A 26,395-nucleotide genomic window follows, 5' to 3' on the forward strand; every position below is an offset into this window, starting at 1 on the left:
CACAATATTCAATACAGGTCAAAGGTCAGATGTATCATATATCTGCAGAACATGTATCTATTCAGGCATTATGACAACAAAACAATATAATTATAATTCCCTCAGTTGTTCTGGATACTCATATCATTATTTTGCATTCTGCTCAATCAATAAAGTGAAGGTCATAGGTTAGAAAATTGTTGCGCAAGGGGATGAAGCAAGTAGACCTAGATCAGGAATGTCTCAGCGGAGGAACCATTCGTCCATATGTGCCAGTGTCATGAAATCAGAATGGTAGACAAACTTGGTATTCATAGTTTTTGCACCAACTGTCATGAGGATTATTGGTGAAATCAAGTCCCAGATGTCGGGCAATTATCCCCTCATCAACAAATGTTACTGTTAAATGATTAACCCTCATCTGTGGAGAGTATTTTGTGTGACATAAGTGCCCATCAGAACGATCATAATACACATGGAGTTAAACCATGATATGTTTCAGGCTACAAGTTTGTCATTTAATTTAAAAGACATATATTGTGTGCTGGTTTGCATAAGGTAATGATGATGTGTAATTGCTGGCACAGCATGGCAGAAATGTGCTGAGAAATGAATGGAATATTGCTCATTGGCTAATCTGTCAAAAAATTGATGTGTTGTCAAAAAGCGATGCATTGTCAGATATTGATGTATCGTTAGGAAATTGATGACAATCACAGTTACATTTTGGCGGTAGTCTGTGTATTATGGTGATAGGGTGGCACCTGTGAATATTGCTGTGATAAGTACAAATGGGCCAATTTATTACCTGTTACATTATTGTCAACTCGGAGAAAATTCATTGCCATAGTTATATTGGGTAAACAGCTCTAAAAGTAGCATTTTAGGCACATTTATCATAGTATGCTTCATCCCTAGGCAGGACTGTGGTACGGTAATATATCATGTGAACACTACTTTCAGATATTGAATTTATCATATCAGAGAAAGTACCAGCAATGTATTGCCTTATCTGATGAAACATTAAATGTAGAAATTTGATCAAACTGCGTCTCCTGGCCACCTGCTTACACTGTAACGTACACCCAAGTTTTCCGTCTTTGCCACCAACTGGGAAAGATCCCGTCAATTTTTAACTAATCCTCTTTTTCCTTATCCACAAATCCAATATTGAATATCGAGTATCAAAGCATTCAGTCCCCACTGAATAGTTCAAAAAAATATTAGAGTTCTTCATACAAATTTCAACCAGAGTCCTGGCTAGTATTACCGGTAAATGCGATCGGCAAAGCTGTTGCCTTAAATTGCCATTCAAAGGAAAAACAGAGTTGTTCCCGGGAATTGATGATTTGAGTGGAAATCACCACTTGCCAAGGTATCTTCCACCCATTTGGATTCTAATGATGGTTGACTGAAATTCTGAGATTGTGTTACATCGAGTGATATCGTGTAGTTAGTGTTTTATTGTTTAGTTAGTGTTGGAAAAGTCTTACTTCATTTTCCTTTGGCCTCAATAGTCTATGTTACTTCAGTAATTGTGTTACTGCCTGAGTTTAGCAGTATGAACTGTAATAGAATGTGTTGAGTGGGAGGTCCTCCTTTACTTCAAGTTACGTAAATTCAAATCAAATGAGTGCAAAATGACCTACATATATTTATTTCAGTTGAAAAATAAAATTGTGAGATAATGTTAAAATATGGAAATATATGAAAACAAATTAAAGATAATGTTCGTCTTAAATTAGATTATTTTTTTCTGTAGCCACAGTATGTTGTTGAATACTGGTCAATTCTGAATGATTATGCAAGAGACGCATATTTTTATTTGTCTCTGTCATGAATATGGCTCATTTATGTAATTACCATGAAATTGCCCACATGATAAGTATGTAATTTATTTATTTATTAATTTATTTATTTTGTGAAAATTGAAGTAAAGGCCGTGTAGAAACTGGGTTGTATGAGATCATAAAAGAAAGAAAAAATGTATGTTTTTCACTGGTACCTGTAGCAAAAAGTGTGAAAAATGAATAAGTGATGCGAAAGCAAATGTGACTGATACAATCTCGTTTTTGTCATGTCACTATAAAAAGTATGTCCTGCTATATAATTGAATATCATGTCATTCAAATCATGTATAATGTCAAACTCAGCCCAATGACGTTGTTAATGGTATCTCTCCCTTGGGAAATCTACCCAAGTAGAAGTATGCCCTTCTTCTTTTCCTCCCACATATCACAGTGGCCTTCAACAGCCTTATCACATGGTCAACATGTGATCAAACACAAAGCTGGTATACCGCCCTCATACACGGTTCACTGGCCAAAAGAAGCATGCATGATTTCTATAGAATTCTATCACAGGAGAGTTGTGTCGTGCTCTTGAGGCATCTGATAAAATCCTCCAAGTGGTAACATCTGAAATTCATCATCATTTTAATTACAGTTAGGAGACTGCCTGGACTTCCTAATAGACATCGATTTGTCATTGTAAAAGATAAAATCAAGACTGAAAATGCTCTCCTGTGATGATGATGATGATGATACATCAACTGAACGGGCATTAAACTCTATGTCAGTCTGATTTCCTGAGTGAGATCAGAGTTTGAATGACAAAACAGACCAAGACCGAGTCCTGATAAAAATTTCACAGAGGAAAATAAAGTTCTAAATGTACAATAGGTAATGCAGATAAGCAATCTATTTATTAACTGAACAGGGAGCTGGTAGTCTGATTTTGTTGTGATTTATGTCATATTCAGTAGCGTACAGCAAGGTTTCAAGAGGCTTATCCGCTTGCCCATGGTCATACAACATACTTCTGTTGCTGCAGATTGAAATTTTGGGATGTTCAAAATTATTTGTGAAAAGGGAAACTTACTGAAAGGCAGCTGGAGATGTTTACAACAAGTGTATAATCCCCTTCATGAATGAGCAATTTTATAACAGGAAGATAAGCAGTCAGGTGGATGAAATGCAGCCCAAAATGTCTAGTGTCCACCTTGAAATGAATACATCAGGTGTCAGTTTGTATCTGGGTCACCAGGTCAGCTAGTGAATACGCTGCTTCCTCTTGCATGAAAGGTGAGGAGGGTGGGCTTGAGATACTGTGACTGTGCATAAAATTCTCATGAAGGACACAAATTTAATCCGGTATGGTCAACTAGTGTCAATTGAAGTGCTCTTATTCAACAGAGAAATATGAAACAAGATTGACGATTTGATTGCGGCTAATCAGAGTAAGATTAAGTTTGGTGTGTCCATGAATTAGTTTGGCAATTGTTATACAGTAGGCTTTGCATTTAGAATCACTTTCAAGTCATTGCTCTGATAAAGTGCCATCACCTCATCACTTGTGAGATTTTCATGTCTGTATACACACAGTGCACCGAAACGACACGGATATGCGTATCTGGACTCTCATCAATCATCAACACGGCCATCTTGGGAGACAGCGGTGATTTGCTGCCAAGTACGGCACATCAGAAAGTCGTCAGGCACTCTGCAACATCTTTCATTAAAGTCTCTGTTTTTTTGTGTGAACATGACCACCAACGAGATGATTTCTTTTAGGTAGAATCACTTTTTAAAAAGGAGAACTTCCAACAAGTATCTTTTTTTTTTTTTTTTTTTTTTTTTTTTTTGCTTTTTGTCTTTGTTCTCAAAAGCACTTTATTTGTTCCAGCGTGTTGGATTCCTGAAGGGAGACTTTCATCCAAAGAGTAATGTTTATGCCCGCACATTTTCAGGTGTTCTGATGCCCTGGGGGTGTGCATAAGGTCAGGGCCTCATCTCTTCTGATTTTCCATTTGCAATGATTCTGCACTCATTCACCGAGTAATTTCAATCCACAAAAGACAAACATGCTCAGCGTGCAGATTTTCGTCCAATTTAGAACATCAGTGCTTGAAGATATTATCATCAGTGTAGAAGTTTTCATTTTATTTCACTCGGAAAGAAGGAGAAGCACTTCTCCGATGTGCAGAAGCATGTTAATCAGATATCTGTCAACAAGCCATGAGGGATCTCCTTTTAAGCCAGGTAGAGTTAATTTTCGGTCGTCTTTCAGATACCCAGTCATTGTTATGTAAAATGTCAAGGAAAACATCTGGTTTACATTAGTTTTTGCTTATGATCCGAGGTATATCAATATGCAACATTGATAATGACATATTATCTGAAGTGTACCAGACTGAAACAATAATTACCGATATCTTTCGCATAAATCAGTACCACTGCATGGCTCTTCTTACGATACATCAAAGGTATGATGCTTGAACTTCTTGTAGGTACCAAGGCACAGAATACGGTAATATTTTCATTTTGCACCGTGCACTGAAAAACTCATAACGGAAATCCATGGGGATATATTGCCTCATTGTCTGCAAGTGTTATTTTAACCAGGTGGATCGTAGTGTAAAGTGTTTATAAGTATACATATTTCATATAGTAGCAACCGTAGACCAGTCCAAATCATATATGTCTTTAATAAGTCCTTGAGAAAGTTATTGTGTTAAAATGAACTTTGGTCAGTGTTGAAATATGTTTCAAAATTACTTGTCAAGAAAGCATTATGAAAAGGTGCTTCGCTTGGCAAATCAAGTCAGCTAGTAGGATTTCTCTTAGAATCAATAAATAAATTTTTCTTGATTACTTAAGAAATTACTACATTCAGTGCATTTTACAGTTAAACACTTAGGGAATGGAATTATGTGTAATAAAAGTCCTTTTTCTATTATTTTATTCAGTGATTTATGGCAGTGTAGGAAAATGATTTTTATGGGAGATAGTTTGAAATTTTAAATGCACAGTTTTACCTCGCTACGTTATTCATCCAACCTGATGGCAGGTTTCTGATGCAGTTGATTAAGAAGTCATAGCTATTTTGATTTAGAAACTGTAGCTATTTTGAATTTTAAATGATGATGACTTTGAAATTATAAATCATAACTATATTGAACATCAAAATCATAGCTAGTTGGGATTTCAAATCATGACTTAAATTAGAAATCATAGCTATTTTGAATTTCAAATTATGAGGACTTTGAAATCAAAAATAATATTTTGAATTTCAAATCATGATGACTTTGAAATTAAAAATCACAACTATTTTGAATTTCAAACCATGATGACATGAAATTAGAAATCATAATTGTTTTGAATTTCAAATCATGATGACTTTGAAATTAGAAATATTGTATTGAATTTCAGATCATGATTAATTTGACCTGTCATCTCGTACACATTAATGTTTGACTCCAAACAGGAAAAGAAACGTATCCTATGAATTTTTTGTTAGAAATACCAAGCAGTGGTAAAGATTTGAGCAATATTTTGCTGCAGATTGAATAAACTGTTTCATACCGTGAGAGTGTGTGAAAAATCACATTTTGATAAATCATGAACCGGTTCTCATTTCATTGCAGGACAGCGGTTACTGTCAGCTGATGTTAAAATAGAGTATTATGCATAATTGTAAATACACTCATTGATTGTACTTAAAGCACATGACGTATGATTAATCGGTGATTTGCAGTGCTCTTTCCGTTAATAAATAACAAATATGAACGTTAACCTTGGGATTATATTGCTGCTTAAACACAGCAAACCCACCGTTTCCAGGTAGAGCTGAAAATGATTAGCTATTTCTTTGACGTGACACTTCAACCAGACGCAAAATTGAGCTGCGATGCAAATATATTACAAGTAAAGCCATTATTTGAGATTACATAGATTAGTGCTACAATTACTGCTGTACTGATCAACCCAATAGCCATAAAGATATAACTCTTATGTACAAGTCCTTGGGAGACTGATATGGCCATCTTGATTTCAAATATATGCTCATAGCAATGTACACAGTGTGTGATATAGCACTTCCCCATTAAATTTGTAAGACAATTATGGATGTATGTTTGTATTTGGTATGATCACAAGTGGTAGGTGCTGGTAATATCAGAGGTAATTTTCAGGCATAAACTGCATCAGATGGAGACAATTTATGTTTTGCTGTCACGGTTATCATTCTCTTTACATGCATGCGTGTGCAATAGCCTGTACTTTGAACCATCTTGTGAAAATAATTCGCTGGCAGTAGTTTTTTTTTATCATCTCCTGTCAAGATATCAACGTGTTGACATGCACGCCAATTGTTACGGATTGTAGATGATACATTGCAGCTGCTATTAAGAAAAGTGGGCAAATTATCACCCAGCTGAACTTAACCTTGACTTCAGTAAGTGATACAAGCTGTGATCTGACAGATAAATCAATCTTGGATATTGAAAGAGTGGAAATTTTTCCAGACTGAGGAGTGGCCCCGATGCCTCAGCTTATGCGACAAGTCGTGTTTGTCATATGTCTTCCATATGTTAAAGATGAAAGCAGTTGTAAGTCATTTTGTGGCATTTCTCACGTTATGAGTCAATTACTCAGGTTAGTTTAATGGGCACTTTAGCTTTTCCAACTGAAACATCAACATTAATGGCCATTGTCGTTCTAGTCGTTGGCGTTGGTTTCATGACGAAAATAAAGTTTTATGGCACTTCACACCAGTGAACAATCCGCTTTCACAACGAAATTATCCAAAAGAGATTTACTTTTCACGTTCAAGTCAGAATGCATCATGGGGATAGAGTTTCCAATCTAGAGTGTAACAGTTCTCTCCTGGTCTTGATTAAAAACATTGCAAATAAAGGAAAAAAGAGGTTTTCCCCAATTGGAATTTGTTTTATGAAATTATGATGATTTTTGCAAAGCGTTAACACAGAAAATGGTAGTCATCTTGAATTTTAAATATCCATAAATTTCAGATATTGTGCTCCTTTTATTCAAAAATTTGCATTTTGACTCCTGGTTGTATTTACCACATTGAAATTAAATAACATAAAGTTTTTGTTAGAAAAACCTGTAACTTTGATTGTCTCAGTGTACCGGTTTATTACGCTAATGATTCTTATTAGCAAGATAAAGCCAGTGCAGCTACTGGCAAACACTGAGTATGGGCCTGGCAGCCATATATTAAAACCAGGCTAGGCGGTTGTAATATTTGGAGCAAGCTTGTGAAATCTTAAGCAGTTTTGATCGTCAAACTGTGAATTTTGGTTGGGTCAAGGTTAGGTCACTTTGTAATAGCCAGTTCCAGCCACAGCAAATCGGGCAATTCAAATGTGTAATCTTATAGCGATAGGTGATAACACTGTTCTATTTCCAGGGTGTCAAAACTTCAGCTCCCATAATTTGCCAGGCTATGGTGTCCACTTCCATCTAGCTGTCTCCCTACTGTCTCCACTATGATGTGAGCTTCACAAAGAGGAGTTGGCATACTGTCAAAATATAATAATAATAATAATAATAGTAATAAAATAATAATAATAATGAAAAACTGCAGAGTAGCGTAGTGATACAGTGGCAGAAAGTTCACCAATTTTAGAAAAGGCCAAGGAAGAAAAACAGTAAGTAACATTAATGGTGAAGCACAAGTCTGCTCCCGAGCAATCTATCACGTAGGCACTGACGCATGAAGAAAAAAATATGAGGGTTAGTAAAAGAAGAAATCGGATCAAGGATGTACGCTTATGGCAGCTGTATGATGGGCCATGGGAGTTATATGATGGCCTGTTCAAGCTTTATGAGTGCCATAATAATGTTGCTTTACAGTGTACAACTTTTATTCCAAGTCAAGTCACTCCAATATTTTTTTCAGTCCTTGATGGGCACTATTCTCTTCAGTCCTTACTCGCCATGTTTTGTGAAATTATCTACTTCCCCGGGAGACAGGAAAATATCTGAGAATCTGATATCAAAAATGTTTGTTTTATTCATATGACATCTGTTCTGAACAGAAGGTAATATTGTTTCACTGAGAAAGTACGAGCAAAGGAACATTTCCCCTGGGCATTCACACAGGGATAATTCGTTGTCAGTTTTGTTAACCATTACACAGATTTCTCCTGAGCTATATTTGAAATTGGATTTTATAATGAATAAATTCTCACCATGACTTGTTTTCCAAATTGCTGTCAAGTCTGAACCAAATGGAAAAAAAAGAAATATGTGATAAAGATTTACATACATGTGTTTAAGGTGGAAAGGTAATGATGTTGATGATGAATGCAGTACAAGGCCAAATCAAAGTCCCCAGGGAATATTATATCATATTTCCCCGATATCCTTAGCTTTCCTCTACTTATGTAGCTATTATAAATTTTACAATTCCATAAAAAGTCCTACCGTTCTGAATTGAGTGATCTTGACAAGTTATATCTCACTCACTTTATGTCAACAGCAGGTACTGCAAGTCAGTCGATATTTGTCCTCAAGGCAAATGAAACAGCCATATTTTATTTGTTTTTGGGGAAGCTGCCTGTTTGTCCGAACAATACTGGACTGCTGGTGGATCAGCCCACACTGTTTTCACTGTGCTTAGCTTATTGAATTACAGCTGCTAATTTGATTAGCTGTGGAGGCATTCTAGAATTTTGATGACTATTCCCATGCCCTTGAAAGTATTTAGGCTTCTCATTAGAATTTGGAATGACACAAAATTGTTTCCCGGGTCTCACCATGCATATCAAATCACTGGCACTTGTTTGCCAATGAAAGTGTAGTCCAGGCGTGAAGTGTGTCTGATCAAGCAGCAGGGTTAGATTTACCGGTAGATGCCAGGTTTTTTTTTCCAATCCTGTGAGAGGGACCTCTCTGTGTACAAGTTAGAAGTGATATCACCTTCTAGCTTTGAATGTGTATATTCTATAAACTTTAAAACCTCATTTCTGGTGACAATTTGCTCATTCTCGAGTCAATAAAAGACTCATCCTCTGTGAATAAAATCACACCAGCCTTAGATAGATGACCGTTATGTGTTTTCAATTACATCTTACAGTGTCATCACTTCTCATTAATCTCTTCAAAGTAAACTTCAAAAGAAAGGGAACTGTCAGTGAACTTTTCATGATATTTTGACTCGCTAGTGCATCAATGTATTTCTCATAAAAATTTGATGCCACATTGACAAATGTAAACATAAGTTTATTCAAAAGCTATTCCTATGCCAAGAAGAGAGTAAGATAATAGTGTAATTGAAAAATATTTAAATTTACAACAAAAGTATGGAAGATACATATCAAGGGACATAAAATCTATGTAAAACATTTTATAGAAAAAATGGAAACTTAGTTCACTCATGATAAGAGATTGTCAGGTAATTACATATATATCAACGTGAAAGAGAATAGCTTGTTTGAAATGTCATATATACTATAATATGAAGATGTCAAATTGTCAGAACTACTTGTGGATGTGTTGCATGTTTGCTGCAAAGAGATGGAACAGCCAACTTGAACCTTGCGGGTACAAAATAACATGATGGATATATGCCGCCAAATAAGAACATCGTCAGCCTCAGGGCAACGTGATGTAGTACAAGATTAAAACAAATTGTTACACAATAAATTGGTCGGCAGGTTCGATTTGCATGCAGAATTGTAATTTGTAGGGGCTTAACAGTTTTTTCCAGTTGGTACAAGAGTGTAAGTGGGCAGGAGTAGAAGTGAAGGTAAAATGCCATTGGAAGCCGCTTGTCGATCTTATAATTGCAACCACAGAGAGAAAAATAGAGGTGTCGGTAATGCAAATACTATTAAAAGAAATTGAGTAAAAATAGTACAGAAAATGGATTTTTTGGAAAAAGGACAAGAGGCAAATGTAAAAGATATCAAATTAGGGAATGCTTGTTTTGAAAGTGTCATGAAGGACCCAGCGATTTTGATCAAATCAATTGATTTGCGGGAAACCGTCACCAGTAATGGAAAAATTAAATTTAGCTTTTAATCTACAGAAAAGCGATGAATAAAAATAGCAGCGGTTGTATCTTCCAAAGTAAAATGTACTGATACACTGAACACAATAAACCAGGAAATCTACTCTGCCAGTCTCTGAAAGGGATGATACAAAGAATACTTTAGTTTTCAATTTACGCATCACGAAATGAATAACCGTTGAAATCAGGAAACTGAATCAAGTTTGCTGGGTTGTTTTGTGTCTCCGTGTGTATGTCAGACCTCGATGACGTCAAGATACCTAGTTACAGTTGGATGGTTACGGAGAACGCATTGGAGAATGCGGATTGAAGTGGTGTTGTCATCGGCCATATTGGATTGCCACTCTTTACGCATAATTATTCCGTTCCAATAAATGATTGCTTCCCTCTGCCTCTTGATGTTTCCCTGATTTCGTTTTATCATCACTCTAAACGCCACACAGTGGAATTGGCACTCGTTAACTCAATTTGTGTCGCCCATTTCTATTTTTTTCCACTGCTCATGGAAGAAATCCAGGTAGCATAAAACTGCCACAATAAAGAAGTGTGCGATAAGAAATGAAAAGATTGTCTTTGCAGTGAGCTAGTCTGTTTTCAAAAATTACAATCGCTTAATGAGTGGAGAGCCACATTTGTCACGTATTTGTGCAGTGGTTGCTACGATTCAATAACCAACACCCGGAGAAGTGGGTTTTTTTTTCTCTGCACTCCCAGAGCCAATTGGTTGGAAATAATCACGGAAGATTGATGTTGGTTGCCACGGCAACCGGGCAGGGCGATGAAAAGGATGGGATGGGAGAGATGAGCCGTAGAAATGAAAGGTGACATAATTGCAGTGAAAATGTCAGAGGTAGGCAAGTCAAGGGAAAGAAAACCCAAGCAGTGTGAAAGAAGACAGGATTTTATCGGAGACGGTTGTCAACAGTGACATTGTTCAAATTTTACATCATCATCCGAGTCAGCCCCGGCATTTCCTAGAGGAGTTGCTACACTGCCCAAGTAATGAATGAAAACCCCCTGGTTGATTTGAATCCCTTCAATAAAAATGCATGACTTACCTTTACCATTTTATCAGCTGGACATAAAAAGCAGCTCATCGTTGGTATTAAGTCGTTCTTTTTTTTACTTTCGCATAGCCTGGGGCCGAACTTCAAAACATCTTGCATATCAGCCGACATTTATATCACTCAAATATGGTCATGCTGATAGCTTCATAAACTGTTTCATGATCAAATTGTGTGTTAGCATGCCGGTACATTGAACTCGCTTGTCAGCATTTGATATCCATAACAGGGTTGAAGATTCATTGAAATTACTTCAGTGTGTGCGTTTCACAGATTATGTTGGACAGGGCCAGGTAAATTTGACAACTCTACGTTATTTATCTGTGACAACACTGGCATGTCCTTTGGAAAACAGTGGCACTCTCTGATCTGTGCAAGGAATGCTTTATCTGAATCTAGGTGATACCCTAATCCATGCCAAGATCTGATAAAATTAAATAACACAGTGCAAAGGAAGTCATTGTATGCCAGAAATGCCATTAGAAAGTTTTATTTGATGTGTACATTTTCAATGTCAATATTATTTATTTATTTGTTTGTTTTTTATTTATTTTTTTTATTTTTATTACTATTATTTATTAATTTATTTATTTGTTTATTTATTTATCATCTATTTTGTTCATTTTCATATATTCAAGAAAATGAAAAGCCTATAAATCAACAGGACAGCCATACCAGTACAGAAGAATGATTATGATTTGACTGAATTTTTTTAAGTTTTCAGAAAAAAGATTGTTGTGGCCGTCATAAATTTATTTTTGATAGGTTTTTTTTACATTATTCTTGATTTATCATTTGCCAGGTCGTTTCATGTTCTCACATGATGCAGATGGGATGTAGAGCTGTTCTATTTGCATGTGTTTTATGTGATACATGTACGTATTATTATACAATAAATCATGTAACAGTCCCAGGATGTGGCAATGTACATACTGCTGAAATCACTGATGTGTTCAAAACGTCAAAACAAAGGCCCAGCCGCCAGCGCGTCTTACCGCAAGATATTCCCAGCTGTCACTCAACTTGTCAAGTGAAAACATCGACCCGCCAAACTCAAAAGATCGTGGCGCGAAATAGAAAAGTTCTACCCGCCAGAGCAAATCTGTTAAACCACGCCTCCAATTTTGACCTCAAATTTCACGATCAACAACTTTCTCAGACGTTGTTCAGACATCGTGGTCCTGTCGACTGGCGCGGCCGGCGGACATTCTGTCGTTCATCTTTGGAAAATTGAAAAAATTGTGAGATGATGAACAGGATTTACCCGACCAGAACATCGACACGCCGCGGGAGAAAACAACTAGAAGCATGGCTCGTAATCATGGACTATAGGACTTTGTAAAATATGTAAGAACTGGAAATCAAAGAACTGGATTTCGTTTGAGTGTTGTTCAGAAACAAATTCACATATTCATCACAGTTAGCAATATTCTCATCGGTGAATTTCTCATAGGCTACTGGCGTCAGTTTTTTAAAAGTCCATTCCCAAACTGACCATCGGCTTCTCACACATCGTGCGACGGCACTGGTTGAGACATCTTCTGCACTATTGCCATATTCGTCATTTTCTTTTGCTTTGTTTTTCTTTGAGAGATATCTAACACTTGACACGATACAAAGCGTTGCCATTAATTTCATAACCCACGATCGCTGAAACGGAACTTTTCGCCACCTCTCTGCATGACGAGAAAATCGCCAGTAACTTTATCCCCACCACGCAGTAAGATTTCCATTACAATCCTGCAACTTGGGCAAGATTGCCTTTCCACTCCATATCTCCGTTTGAGCCATTAGGGTGTCATAGGACGAAGGTAAATTAACCAACAGAGAATTGGTTCAAGTCGGTGAATTTTCGAAAAATAAAATGATCTGTAAAAGTTCATCGTGTAAAATTTGGCAGCCCAGGTCAGGTTTACGTAGTGATCAAACGTGTTTTTATTTAGTCTGTGCAGCTACAGTGAGTGCCGGGATCGCGTTCACCCCCACTCAATGCGTTCATAATCATATCCTACTCACACGTTTCACTTGAAAACAGAACACAAATCATTGCATTCCAAGCAATCACCCAACTCACACGATCACAAATCATGAACTTGAACCAAGTCTAGTAAACCAGTAAGCAAATCAAGAGAAAAGCTGTGCACAAACACGCTTCAAACACAGCGTAAGTGTGCGGTGGTCGGCGTTTGGAAGGTGGGCGTGGTTTTATGTTTTGGTCTGGGCAGTCAAACTTTTCTGTTTCGCGCGTCGATGTTTTGAATGTGGCGGGTTCATGTTTTCGGTTGACATGTCTTTCTGACAGCCGGAAAAAGTTGCGGTCAGACGTGCTGGCGGCAGTGTCTTTGTTTTTACGTTTTGAACACATTAGTGATTTCAGCAGTATCATGTAGAGTCAGCGAGGATTATGCCGCGAAAGTTAGTGAACACATTTGAGCATTTGATTTTTCATCAAAATATTTTAAACTTTCGGCATGTTGGCTTCAGACAAAATCAGCACTAATGTAACCGTTTCATCAGTTTTGTGGCACTGTGAATGTAAAACTGTGTGGGCTGTCCTTGTAGCAGACAACTGCAAAATCAAAAGTGGATTGGAATGGCTCGAGTGTATAAAAAATGACACTGAAAGTAAGCCATGAAATAGATTGAGATGTTCTTTTGCCATTCCAAAGAGGCTTGTCACTCAACTTTTGTCGTGAAATCTGCCCTCTCAAGACTTTTCTCACCTGAAAAACAAAAATACCATTCTCATTAGAATAAAATCACATTCTATATTTTAATTGCTTGTTTTTAGTTATCATAAATTTTTTATGCTTTCGCAGACAATGTTTTAGCAAACTTAAAGTATGTTACAGTTTTGTATAGATTTATCATCATGAATTCAGTTGGAATGTCTTGTGAATCAGCAGCATGTGATTCTGATCATGCAGTGTTAACCCTTCGACACGCATTTCCCTACTCAACTGTCATAAAATATTTGTGTCACACCTTTGAGTGTAAAGATGTACCTTCGCTGTGCCATCTTGTCAGTCTCGTCCAAACTCAAATATCATGAGCCAGAGCCATCTTGTCAGTCTCGTCCATACTCAAATATCATCAGCCAGATGGACCGTGTGAATTGTTAAGCAAAAAACTGAGTCTTTGATGAAATCAATTCCCCAGTGGTACACTCTATATCTTCCCCTCTTTTCTTTTTTTTTCCATGAAAGCCAAGAATATCAATGGCTTTGAAAGCTGTCATTTTGTTATCAAGTGCACTACTGCCTGCCACTGTGAAAATTTCAATGCTGAATTAATTCCATGTTTCTCCAGTAAATCCAAATATTTGGTCAGTTTCCCGAGTTAGAATGGTGACATGCTTGAGGATGTTCAGAAGATATATAATTGATTCAACAACAAGAACCTGAATGCAATTTTCAGCCAGTTTGACTTTTGAACATGCATAGCTTAAACTTTCATTATCCCTATGTGCATGTTGAAGACATGTATTAAAACTTGTATTTACATATTGACACAGTTTTTTAAGGTGAATTCGTGGTATTATAATGGACAAATTTTCAGCTTTTCATGAAAGGTTTAAGTACTCTGTACACAGCCCCACCAGGCGTTGTATTACGTATGCAAGACCAGGGATTAGACTTGCAAGCTTTGAGTAACCAAAACACATCAAAGGTCAATGACCTTTGTGACAGCAAACCGCTGACCTCATGAATTAGGTGACAGACGGTTTGTGGGTAGTCTGTGTGTAACATAATGCAAAGGTAAATACACCACTCAGTTGCAACAGATATCCCATCAATCTGTGGGGTTAGACTCAGCTTTTGTATCCATCAACAGAGGGGAGGTGTATCAGCATGGCATGGCTTTCAGAAGCGATTTTATCGTCAATCGAGGTAATTCAAAGTGGACATGAATATTGCAATTTGCGGCAAGCAATGAGACAAAAATTCAAGATGAAGTGTCACTCATGTAGTACTGTAGTTTATTTCAATGGAAATATAGGGTTTCCTCTTTCTTCTGTACTTTATTGGCTTGTAAAATTGGACTTGTAATGGTTTGTTTTCAAAATCTGAGTGCAAATCAAACCATTTGTAAAGTGGGTTTTTTTTTGTTTTCTTTTTTCAAAATATGTTGGTTATTTGGTGTTATGTTGCAAAATAGCTGAATGTGGCACATCAGTAACTTGACCTGATGGATCAAATAAGTGTAATATTGACAAATGTATCGTACAATTATTAAGAAGTGTGATGATCACACATTTAGGAGATTTGCCTACAATTGCCGAGGCATATCGTGATGTTTTGATATATTGTCTCCTGTCAGCAGCTTATCTGTATCAAAAAACAACCAGCGGGAACAGATTAGTGCCCTCTGTGTGAGAAATCTGCCACGCCATACTCGAACTGTGACCTCCCTATCAAACCTAGCTGTCAAGCAGATTCTGCCTGCTGTGACCTCTGACATGGCTGTGATCTACCTCAGAAATCTCACTCATACGCCGCTGACATGTGGTGTAGAGCACCACCCTGCAGCTAGAAGTGCCTCCAGGCTCAGTGGTAGCATGATTACATGGACAGTGCTCAATGACTGGGTTATTGTAGCAACATCGGAAGGTGATTAGGTCCCCCCTTCCAGTCTGACCCCCTCGGGGCAAATAGTTCCACATGTGGAAGGATGTCGTCTGATACCATTGAGCGCTAATATTTCAAACTTTTGAAATGGACTGCAAGTATGCTTTTTGTATCCACTGGCAAATTATTCAGAATGTAATAGGACCTTTCAATATGAAAAAAAGAAAAAAAAAATGTGCTGTGTGTTGCATTATCATAAAAGCAAACATCAGTGGTATGACATAGATATGACATGGAGGAAGCCCCGAGGTCCTTGATGAGAATACGTTTAAAACCATAATATTTTTTCAAGTAAAGGCAACGTGGGTGTCAGTTTGACATAACAAAGACATGACAGTAATGAAGAAGTCAAACCAGTATGTCATCACAGATGGAGTCAAGCTCGATGCAGTGCCCTGGTCCAAAAATAACTTCCTTGAACAAAGGTGATTTTTTTGAACTCTTGAAACACCAGAAAGTTAGTACATGTCTCTCCTAACATATACCATTTCACCTCCTCCCCTTCATAGACACACTCAACAAACTGGCTCAATCTCTCCCCTCCCCTCGCTGTTGTTAAGATTTAATCTTTCCCTCAATTTCAAATTCAATACAGTCAGTGGCTAAATTACTTATTTTGGTGCTGGTATTTCAACAATTCTGTTTGCTGGCTTAAGCCCAGTTTGCCCCTAATAGTATTGCTTTAAATTCAATCAGCTTAGCTTACCCTGATTAACATCTCTTCGGAGAGGGGGAAAAAATCAATATTCTTACACGTCTACATTGTGTGTCTGGTTTTTCAAGGTAGGTGACCTATGACCCTTGGGAATTGTGTAGCATGGCCACTTTGCATAGATCGCTGAATGAGACTTGATCAATGTGTTTAGTTTTGTTGACTCAAGCCGGAGTTGTGGACACAATACCGTTTCTCCTTTGATAAACCTTTTCACCGTCAACTACCGCTTGTTTTGCTTTCTCCCTAAACACACCTGTGGCATATATGCCAAGTTCCTCTGAAAGAATATTAGCCATTTTCTGCTCCAAAGTCTTTGAGCTATCTTTCTTTTGACTGTAGCAAACTAGTTTGGAAAATAAAATTGGCAGAGTCTTTGGTTGAATGACTTACATTTGCTGTGAAATTTTCAAGAAGTTAGAGGGTTTCAAAAAGTGTCAAATGCAGTACCTGCACCATTACGAAGCAGTGTGACAAAAGAGGCAATATGACATTGGTCCGAATGGCTAAAATCAACTCCAAATATGTGATTTGCAAAAGGTAAACGCACCAGACTTTCACTCTCATCAAATTTACTAATAGTCATCATTTTTTAGTGTCACCCATATCCAAAGAAAAAAATTTGGACTTTTATCAATTGTATAATGTTTATAGTGTTTACAGAAAAAACTTGGCAGACTACGGGATGATGCTTTACCAAGTTATGCCAGATATTTCTGTGGTGTATGGAGAAGCCAAAGCTACTGACATTTCATTCATTGTTCAATTACATGGAACAATTGTTGTGGCAGGCCCTGGGTACCCCAGGTCTACCTGCTTAGGTTTCATTTGTCATGGGGATATGACGGTGTCAGTCATCAGAGCAGCATACCAGATGAGCATATTTCATCTGGTGAACGGAGCTAGCTGTAGCTTTTGTATCTCTGGCCTGACATGTGCTATGAAGTGATTCTTCAAATATTATCACAGCCTGCGGTATGATACTTCGCGGCGCATTCAAATCCAGGGAACGGTGTGAAATTGATGTGGAAGAGGAATGTAAATATGATTGATTTCATGCATTGTCAGATTTCAAACGGAGATCAAGTTGCTTGTGGAATTTTAAGTGTACTGAACTCACTGTAAGTTTTTACGGAGCTCTCAGCTTTCAGCCGAACGTGTACTTGGACACATCGTGGTGCTCAGCCGGAGCAATTCTGATGTCAGTGACGAGTAATGGTCTCTACTTTGTCTGTGGTTGGCTGCATATTTCTGACATCAAAGGCATTCAGCTGGAAGGCACCATGCTTCATCATTCTCGCAAACTCTAACTTCTTCCTCAAGTGTTCATTGGTTTGTTGATTTTAAGTATGCTTTTCTTGGGGGCCTGTTAACTTACAAACTGGTGTCTCCTAGAGTGTGTCACAATTCAGAATTAGCACGTATACATCTGTCATCGCGCACAGTAACTCAATCAGACAACTTTCGTTCTCAAGTGGTATGCATATAGTATCCTTGTATAGAAACATTCTAGCAATCAATATCTTCTAATTTTGCATGAAATCAAATAATAACATAGCCGCATCATTCTTTGCACTTACTTGAAGATAAGCCAGTTTAATTGCACTGATGAGGACAAGTTCAAGCTCTCAAAAAAAAGAGGGTCACCTTTCCAACTGGTCATGTGGAGGGCCATAACTCTATCAACCTTTTCCATCTAAAATAATAAAAAAAGCATGCCCTCTTGTTACAGCCCAAGGAAAATGATTGAATAACGCGAAACATGTTAAGGAAACAGCACAAATCACCCGGTTATGAGGTCATGTTTTAAGAGAGCATCAGCCCCTTGGGCTGAATACACACAGTGTGTTTGTCCATATGCTAGCTGTAGATACCTGCTGCTTGATCATTCTTCTCAGACCTGTTTTTGGAAACTTTTCCTTTCTAGTCTCCTGGTTCTTTCTGTTGTACATGATTTGAATCCTCTGTTTTCAAACACAGTCAGGTTTTATTGAAATCCAGCAGTGACAGGTTGCCATCGAGTCTCTGAAAGAATGACAGTAGCATTGCAAGAGACAGACAGACAGACAAACAGATAGACAGACAGACAGACAGACAGACAGACAGATAGACAGACAGTGACATAGACACAGTGAGCAGCCAGAGCCTGACCAAAAGAAAAACTGAGGTAGTCTTGACTTACCACCGGAGCAACAAAAATAGTGATAATTATACTGACAGACAGAGAGACAGAGGGACACAGACAGACAAAAAGAAAGAGAGAGAAACAGACAGACGTAGAGGTCGTGACTGATTTCCAGAGCAACAAAAGAACTGATGACATGTTGACAGAGATAATATAGCTGGTTTTCTTGACATGGCATGACTGTCATGCAAGTATGTAAAGATCCCAGTGCTGAGGTCACTACACTATGCAAGTTTAGATAAAATTGGTATCAGTGTATAAATGCTCACTGGTGCTTTCATTCTTTGAATACCATAGTGGTGTAGGGTTTCTGTCTAGTCAGTCAGGTGTCTACAAGCAGTGAAGTATTCGGTCTAGGATCTGCTTATGGCTCTTCATCATCATCACACACCCCCCCCACCCCACACCCCCCCCCCACCCCCCGCAAAAAATATACACAATGATGCAGTGAAATTTATTTTGCCAATCTATTGGTCTCTGTGTTCATTCTTTCAGTATGGATCATGCATACAGTTTATTCTGGTTTATGACAACCCCTCATGGACTTGTCTGGTGAATTAAAACGATTGCAGACTGATGCACTTTCGAGTTTCACACTTGACTGGCTGTGTGGGTTTTTTTTCCCCTTTGTGTAGTTGAAATCTTTACACTTCTGTGTCGTGACATACATGGCAAAGTCTTCTTAATTGCTTACACAGGCATGCAAGGCTTACCATGATAATGACACATGTACCATTCCATAGAGGTAAGATACTTTGATGCCAAACTAGATGCTAAGTAACCCCCCCCCCCCCCCACCTCCAAACCGGCCAGCAAAAGATGTGAAGTACCCGAGTGTTGTTGCCGGTGGACTTAGGCATCAGTGGTACATCTGGAAATGGGCATGTGAAATTGATTGGGCACAGTGTCCATTCCGTCCATACCACAGCAGTGTAGGGTTTCATTGTTGTCACCATACGACTACCCACTAAGTACCGGCAAAACAGAATTGAGGTCAGCGAGCCCACCAATCTAAACACTTTTAATGAAAGACCACCCAGCAAATTAAAATAAATGAGACCGGTACAAGCAGAATTGGCTGGGGCAGGCTGGCAGGCTGGGCCCCGCGACAACGGTGTGTTCGTGCTTTTTTCCCTGTCGAGGAAATAACAAATAGAACAATCAAAGAAATTTACATAGTCTGAAGAAGTTGGTAAATAGTGTGAAATAACTGACTTGCAGTTTGTGTATGGTCAATTGATTGGTTAATTTTGCATAGCTGTTATCACTGAGTGTCAGGGTATAGTTATTTATCCAACAGTTTACTTTGCAATAATGGCGTGAATGCAATTTCCATTGTGTGCTGAACACTGGCCATATTGTGGACCACTATGATGTTTCTGTTAATGCCATTCTCTCGTTTTTACCCTCCGGTTACCTATCAACTGAGAGAGTATAAAACCAAAATGTATTTCCTCATTTGATAATTTAATCGAGTGATATCCTTCAAATCCTGTCACAACTGTAGAAAAGACTAATAGCTCAATAAATTGTTTAGACTAGGGATGTTTTTAAAGTGAACTACCTGAGACGTACATAAACAATAATTACACCATAGGATAAACACTGTTCCCCTCTGGCAGTGAGAAGACAACTAATTTGATAGACTATCAACTGTAAAAAGGTACTGACTGTGTTTTATTGGCAAGAGCACATGATTATTGCCTTACACATTTCATATTGTTAGCAATTTACACAAGACAAGGTGTAATCTTATTATGGAGAGACATAACAGTTGTATATCCGACCCCTTAACACAGTTTTACTCAGGTCCAGACTGGCTTTCATGGTTGGTTTACCTGAATGCGACTGCTGTCTTCTTTATTGTTTGCCATAAAAAGGGAGAGACCCCATTGATAATTGACAATGGTCAATTAGAAAGAAGCCCTCAGACTGTTATTCAATTAGTCCCATGTGTCTGACTGAATGTTAATGTGTACTTGTTTTTTTTTTAAACCCTGCTCTGATGTCTGAATCTAGCCCCTGTGCACTTTTTTATTATTTTCCAGTGTGTACCCAGATGACCTGATGTGAGAGTGCACTGCTGGTCACAGCACATACATTTACCCATCCTTTCAGTACTTACAAAGCAAAGCAACATAGTGTGGGCGACAGAAATAGTCCCCAGAGACTATTGCACAGGGTGCCGTCAGTGAGAAGGCATGTTTACTTTGCTGAAATAAGACAATACTATCACAGGCTAAATCTGTACTTTGCTCTGCCAATCACTTTCTAAGCAAGTGTTTAGAACTTTTTGCAGTTATTTCTGTGTTTAATTTGTTGACAGTGGAAATCTGCCAGGTCCGTCCCAGCATAGAGAGTCTCACTTCTTCTGTCTGTGGTCCCATCACTAACGTTTACATGTAATCAAATAGCTTTGTGATAGTCTCTCTCTTGTCACCTGAGTATCATGTACATTTTCTTCTTACTGAAATTCTCAAGTTGGCATGTCTCTATAGCACTGGCAATATTTACATAGTATATATCAATAATATAAAGGATGCTGACGTCTTTTCAACTTGTAACCCATAAATCAACAGTCTTGCTTTGGTTTGTTTTCCATGCTATGTTTAGCAGTCACCGTCTCTCTGTGCATGGTTGGTTGCTGTTAATACTATCAGTGTTGCATATCCATGTCACAACATGCACCCTACTTTCTCACATGAAAGGATTTGTGTTGACCCAACAGTCGGTGTCATCTGGTGTCTTCCACACCCCCACCCTCCTTTTTTTTTCTGGCCGACCTGTTTCAAGGGTCAAGAATTCTTTTGACAATGTAAAGAAACTTAAAACTATTCTCCTTATGATCAACAATAAAAATCTGTGATCATCATGCAAATTTTTTATTACAAAAGCAAATTGTATGAAATTGGAACATATTTTGTATTTGAAATAACCAGTGCCCATTTTTTAAGAATTTTTTCAATTTTCCCCAATGTAAGACAGAAAATGTAATTCTTCTAACAAGATTTAAATGAGTAGAAACAAGGTGTTGACAGGTAAAGAATTTTAAGACCTGAGAGTGTCAAACTCTGTCTCTCTGCCTCAAGACAAGTTTAGCCTGTGGTTTCATCAACAATCATTTCAGTGTAACTGAAGTGGTACACTACACTCAGACATAGGTCACTTAACCCATGTAACACCTTTTGTCACATCAGTGGTTATACTACTATCAACAGAAAAAAAAACACCTGCTTTGTTTCTCATAAATATTTCAGTGTGACTGTGGATGTCGATCTGTTTCGATTATTTGTGTCGATTATTTATTCCTACAACATATGTTCATGTATTTATGGTATGCCTATAGTTATATATGTATCTATATATGTATCAGCATAAAGTGTATCAGTATATGCATAATCTGATAGTAGTTTCAAATATATGGATATGTGGACAGAGCATCCGTATAAAATTGGACTCAGTTGAACTACAACTGTTGGAACTAAATGGAAAAGCCTTGAAATTCATGATATACTTGCAAAATAAAAATCTGCACTGAGAATTTACAAATTGCTTGAAAATTTTTTACTGTCCAAAATAGCACATTGACCATTCATAATGCGGAATCATGTTTGGGGAGAACGTACCAAATGATGTTCTGTCTTGTTGTACAGTGTAATCCTTTGAGCGGCAAAGTCAATTTTTGTCTCCTTTAGAAAATAGGCTACAGTCAATTTTTTTCAGATTTTTGTCAAAATTTTGATAACAAACTATAGCCATGAAATGTGATGTCTATTTGGCCCAAAATTATCAAAAACTTACAGAATAATTCATAAAAATTGGTAAAAATGTTGCACTAAAATTTTGGTGGGAACAATTACAGCACTCAAAGGGTTAATGGGACATTTCTGATGTCGGTCAACCTTAGCTTATAAAAGGCCACTGAAAGAAATGACACAGAATTGAACTCTGAAATTTATGGAGTATGATGCATCGGTTTGAGCAATAAATTATAATTGTTTGCCTGGTGATCAGTGATGTGATAATTTTGTAATTATTACTAAATATTAGCTTTTCAGTGTCACCTTTTCTTTGACACTGTAGTATCAGATGTAACAAAATGCCAACAGATAGGGCAGATCTCTTCATATTGTGATGGGGGCAAAATTGAGGGAAGGAGAAAGTTACAAGGTCCCCTCGATATGAAGAGGAGTGAGGGAGGTACAGGAGGTAGGAGGAGAAAGGGGTTTGCCCAAGGTTTTAGGTTTGCTGCCAAACAAACAACTTTACCAGAACCAACATTGTGTTCAACACAATAGGATGTTTTATGGCAGCCAGATCTGCAACCTCTGTAGTAACAAACAGTGAGCTTTATACTGTTGTAGCAGTCCTTATCATAATAAAGCAGATGCTATTATTGGCTCATGTGCAATTGCCCACTGCGGTGAATTGCCCCGGTCTCAGGAGGGCTCAGTCGCTGCATTTGCCTAAGTCAGTATTACACACTTCATGCTGTACCTTGTTCCCAAAAGAGTTCAGCCAACAGCCACAATAACTGTGCAGTTGTCTGAAACACTTCAGCTTCTCAATCAGTTTCAAATTGCAGAGTTAGGAGCAAACTATTTCTCACCAGGATAAAAAAAAATGTCACATTTGCCATGGAGCAAATCTAATTTTAGTCATTCATCCTCTACGGAGGATAATACTGTCACTTTGTCAGAAATAATCCTAGAAAGCTTGTAAATAATTTGTGTTTATCTGCTGTGAGATCTGAAAGTTACTTTTATGTTGCCATGTCTTTTTGCTGATGAATGTTGGTGTGTGTCAGTGCATTGTTGTTTTGTATTGCAATATAGGATTTTCAGTCTGTGGTTGAATAAATTAGCTCCATTGAAAGTAAGCAATTATCAAGGGTGTGCATGTTTGTAAACTTTTCAAGTAGTGATGAATAATTTTCCTAAAATTCAATTTTTTTTTTCTTTGTCCTTTCCAGTATGAGCGCGTCAAACTTGTACAGAGACTTGATAATGAGCGATGAGAGCGATGATGATCAGGTAAGCATTCCCGTTTGGTTTTCTTTTTACGTCATTCTCAATTTCACCCTTTCACCACCATGGTTTGGCCCAAACCCATTATGATCAATGGTGATTATGGACCTGCTTACAGGGAGTAGGGGTGAACTTGCTATCTCATTGAAGGCATTTGCTCTGCCCATCCATCATAACCATGGCCTGAAATTTCATTTGTTTCACCATTTAAGTGAACAGAAAATGATGAAATATTTTGACAGTTTTTTAAGTGAAAAAGTCGTTTTTTCTGCGAATGGAAAAAACTGAACAGTTTTTTACACAAGTCAGAAAAAAGGCAGGGGCAGTTCAATTGCTGTTGTCGACTATGACAACAGCGTGTAGTTTTTGATCATTTTTTCTGCATTAAGTTTGAAATTATGAGGAAAATGATGTGATAGGTTGCAAAAAGTTTGGCCAGTTACTGAAGTTCAAGTGCAATCAAAATTACCTTGCCTATTTTCAGGATTTCCATACATTAGTTTGTAAATCTGTCATTTGTGGGAATGATATGCAAGCAATATTCAAATTTAAGGCAGAGAGATTTGCAGAGTATAGATGGTCTTGCTTTGTTGTCAACAAATAAGTTGCAGTTTTAAAGTTTGTATGATATTGTACAAATTGGCTAAGACATGACCAAAGATTTTATGGTTTCATTACAGTTTAGAGCATGTCTGGGTATTTTGTCTGGTGGAAATGTTTTTACAGTGCACCATGGGAAAGGGACCAAAATAGCACTCTGAAAGGAAATATCAGTGTTATGAAGCAGGATAGAATAGAACAATATTGTGGAAACACAGTGAAAATATGAATTACTAGATTTCGAAAATGTTTAGAAAATGAAAAAAAAAGGTTTTATGTTTGATTATAAACAAAAAGCCAGCTTTCCTATGATTTCCATCAGGGACAACCATATCAGTTCAACGCCCTATGCGTTGCCATGGAAACCACTTGACACATGATAGCACTGTGTCATTCCAAATCAGTGGTTTATACATCATTTTTACATTTCTGAAAACATGCATCTCTAGTATTTAGGCAGAATTTTAAGTTGGTTTGCGTTATTTTTTTAAATGCATTGTTTTGTTGTAAGAGTTTCTGTTATCTCATGTCAATGCTAGAAATATTGCAGTGCTCATTGTGAAGAAAATCAAAAGACACAAGTCAAAAAGGAAGCTATCTCAGTGTTTAGTGTTTAATGTTACATCATTTTATCATGAAGAAACACATTATGTGAAGTTTTTCTTACATCAGAAATAAACATAATGAAAAAATTTAAATAATTTATACATGAATGAATGAAAAAAATTAAAAAGAAAGGAAAGTGCATGCACATTCAGAAAGTTTAAATGACTGTATGATAATATTGATGTATCATTGTTAAAAGCTATAGATGTGTGTTTAAATGGTATGAGTTAAGTAGAGGCAGAATTTATCTTATCAAGATTTTTTTTTGTCTAGAATGTCTGTACAAACAATCTGCCTTGGAGTATTAATCCTGAATATCATTTGACATAATCACTGCATTGAAGAATACCAATGTGTGACCCATAGTGTTTTCATAACCATCCTTGAAAGTATAGCTTTGAAAAAAAATATAACATCCGATCAATTTCTGTTTGAGCAGTGATGATGCGATTTTGTTTGCATTTCCCTGTCTTTCTGGGGATTATTCTGCCTTTTTTATGATACAAACTTAGGGAGGTTTGGACAGAAATATACAGGTTTTCAATCTATGGCTCAGCTGCATTATGTAGGGTATAGAATTTCCCTAACAGAAGTGTATGTCAGCTCTGTTTAAGAAGTGTAAGACATCCCTATTGTGTCGGTAATACAATATCTATTTTTAGACACCCCTCTGTCAAAGATTCGCCCCATAAAATACCAAATCAGCCCCTCCAAAGACATTTTCATACCAAAAATGTTTTTAGAAAAGTACACAGAATTTTATATTACCCTGACTGATCAGTAAAGGGCTAAGTGTTGATGTTTGACTGTAAAACTGGGAGAAAGAAGGTAGTGGCAGCCTGCCCACCCCTGCCCGTTCAGGTCAGGATGGAACGTGCCACAAGGGGTTCTCTTCAATTGGTTGACAAATCAGAATGCATTCATTTGCATTGTAGGGTAATCTGACTCCTCAATAAACCTTTGTTATGCATAAAACAACATTGGAACAAAAAAATCGGAATTAACTCGGTTGTAACAGTTTGTCTGCCAAAACATTGACAACAGCAAGAACGGTGTTGATGAGCGATTTAGGACTGTCGGGGAGGTAAACAGGGAGCCGTACAATGTTGGTGAGTTTTGCCGCCGTTTACCGCTGACAAATTGGTCGAGTGAATTGGCACAGTATTCCCTGTGTCAAGGCAGTAATTACTTACAGTTGTATGTATTCTCTCCCTTTTCTGTGCACACAGAAGGCTTCTGATGGACGCCAGCTTACTAACCGTAGTACACTGCAACCAATGAGGTAAGCGATTTCATCACATTCTCTCTGACCCTGTCAGAAATCAGGTTTTCCTCCGTTGCTCTCTCTCTAAATTGTGAAATGTATGAAACCTGTGTGGCCGAGCAGTGTGTTGTTTTTTTTCTTGCTATTTGCAGTCGGCAGTGTTGTGGTCAATTTTAACATAACGGCAGGTCACAGTCGCTCGGGAGATCCCACTGGTGACATGACCTTTAGAATCCTGAGGTTCAAGTGTTAATGTGACAAGTGTGTTCCCCAGAGCTGATCCATAATAATACACACGCGTATACCCTCACGTACACACGCTCACACACACATACACTCCCACATACACTCCCACAGGCGCAGGCAAAGAACAGGACAGCTATCTGCTGCGTTTGTCAACCATGTCGGAAAATGCTTGCCATGCATACACAGACTGGCCTGCCACTTAATATAACCACTCTGTAGTTACCCAAATATTTGCAGAGAATTCCTGGCATAGCCATTCACTTGG

General features: G+C 37.7%; 1 protein-coding gene across 2 annotated transcripts in view; it reads left to right on the forward strand.

Moving 5' to 3' along the window:
* LOC139131114 (AF4/FMR2 family member 4-like) overlaps positions 1 to 26,395 on the forward strand; it is a 239,244-nt gene that overhangs the window by 142,150 nt on the left and 70,699 nt on the right. The window contains exons 8-9 of one of the 2 annotated variants that reach the window (XM_070697063.1): positions 23,360 to 23,420; positions 25,850 to 25,902. In XM_070697063.1, the coding sequence (XP_070553164.1) occupies positions 23,360 to 23,420; positions 25,850 to 25,902 (114 nt within the window). The remainder of the gene's footprint in view (positions 1 to 23,359; positions 23,421 to 25,849; positions 25,903 to 26,395) is intronic. The other variant, XM_070697064.1, reaches the window with a different exon arrangement.

This window comes from Ptychodera flava, chromosome 4, assembly GCF_041260155.1.
Source record: "Ptychodera flava strain L36383 chromosome 4, AS_Pfla_20210202, whole genome shotgun sequence".
NCBI lineage: Eukaryota > Metazoa > Hemichordata > Enteropneusta > Ptychoderidae > Ptychodera > Ptychodera flava.